The following is a 1,436-nucleotide window of genomic DNA, read 5'->3' on the forward strand; positions in this document are numbered from 1 at the left end:
AAAAAGTGAGCTCCCCCAAAAGCATACTCTAACCTGTATGGGTTGTCTCTTTTTATTCAGAATTAAAACAATTGTTCCAATGTGGTTAAAATTCAAAGTGTAATGACATGTTTCCAATTCAAGATCAGAAGCTAGTACGTTGTGTTGTTTACAGAAGTGGAGGACACCAAGCGGACAGTTGTGGCATCTGAGAAGCTTCTGTCTGACTCTACAGTCACAACTGACCTGCTGACTCACTGTCTAACGTTAGCTTGAACCCAGGCGAGGCAGCGGAGTGAAGGGACAGACTTTATATGTGAGGATAAGTGGCCCATTGGTGTGTTGAACAAACGTCTCATCCTATAGTACAGTTACGTATTCCTGAGCGGTGTCGTACATTTGTACTTTGTGTTTGCCAATTTTGTGCTAAGTTATTTATTATTAACGTGATTTTTTGTAAAGTTACGGCCCTAACCCCCCGTCTACTGCGTCGTCTCACAATGTCTCAGTCAGGTGTGTGTCAGTCTTAAGGTTTAGGGAACAACAAAAATACCCCGAACCCCCGAAAACTGATCACTGAGAGGTTTCACTCTGTGTGTTACCTGCGGGGGGGTCCCCAGTGACTGAAGGCAGGAGTTTCCTCTCCCTCCCCCTCCTCTCTCTCAGGAAGGTGGCTGTGAACACACACACACACACACACACACACACCACACAACACACACACCACACACGCACACACAGAGTCACATACAGTGTCTGTGCTGGTTGTTTCTAACCATCAGGAGGTAAAGCAGGTTTCCTACCCATGCCCTCCTCTGATTGGTAGAGAGGCTCCTCCCTGGCTCCGCCTCTTCCTCCTCTGTGTGTCAATCATCCTGACAGACCTCCACAGGAAGAAAACAACAAACATTTTACATCAGGAAACAAAATCTTTCTGAACTCAGTGGAGCATCAGTCAGCCATATTTTTTCAAACTCAAACTGAAAGTGTCAACACTGAATTTTAGTTAAATGTGTCCAGAATGATTCACAACTAATCTGGAAGATCAGCATGCAGCCATAAAAACAAACAAAACAGAGTTTAAGTGACTAAAGACAAAGATAATAAACATAAAAGATGTGTCAGTCAGTAGGAAGACTCCACTGCCAGTTTCACACATTAAAAAGTGCTGCAGGAGTCGACCAGAAGAGGGCGACACAGGACAGTGAAACAACCAGCAACAGAGAGGAAGACCAAAGAAAGTGACAGAGAAGAAACAGAAACAGAAACAGAGTAGATGAAGAGGAGGAGACAAAGGAGATGAAGAGGAAGAGACAAAGGAGATGAAGAGGAGGAGACAGGAGACGGTGAAGGTAGCCGTGGAGCTGTAGGAGATACTGACTCTGTGTCGGTGTCGGTCAGAGTGAGCTCAGAGTCTGCTTCACTGTCTCTGGAGTCTGCAACACACACACACACAC

At 45.3% G+C, this 1,436-nt stretch overlaps 1 protein-coding gene across 1 annotated transcript in view; it reads right to left on the reverse strand.

The window, feature by feature from the left end:
* The window catches only part of patj (PATJ crumbs cell polarity complex component), a gene marked incomplete in the record, with an annotated part of 80,891 nt that overhangs the window by 50,644 nt on the left and 28,811 nt on the right, over nt 1–1,436 (reverse strand). Inside the window, 3 exon segments of the mRNA XM_035653518.1 lie at nt 582–653; nt 783–863; nt 1,361–1,415. Coding sequence (XP_035509411.1) covers nt 582–653; nt 783–863; nt 1,361–1,415 — 208 coding nt within the window.

The sequence above is a fragment of the Morone saxatilis genome, unplaced genomic scaffold (genome assembly GCF_004916995.1).
Source record: "Morone saxatilis isolate NCDOM2014 unplaced genomic scaffold, NCSU_SB_2.0 Contig12, whole genome shotgun sequence".
NCBI classification, from domain to species: domain Eukaryota; kingdom Metazoa; phylum Chordata; class Actinopteri; family Moronidae; genus Morone; species Morone saxatilis.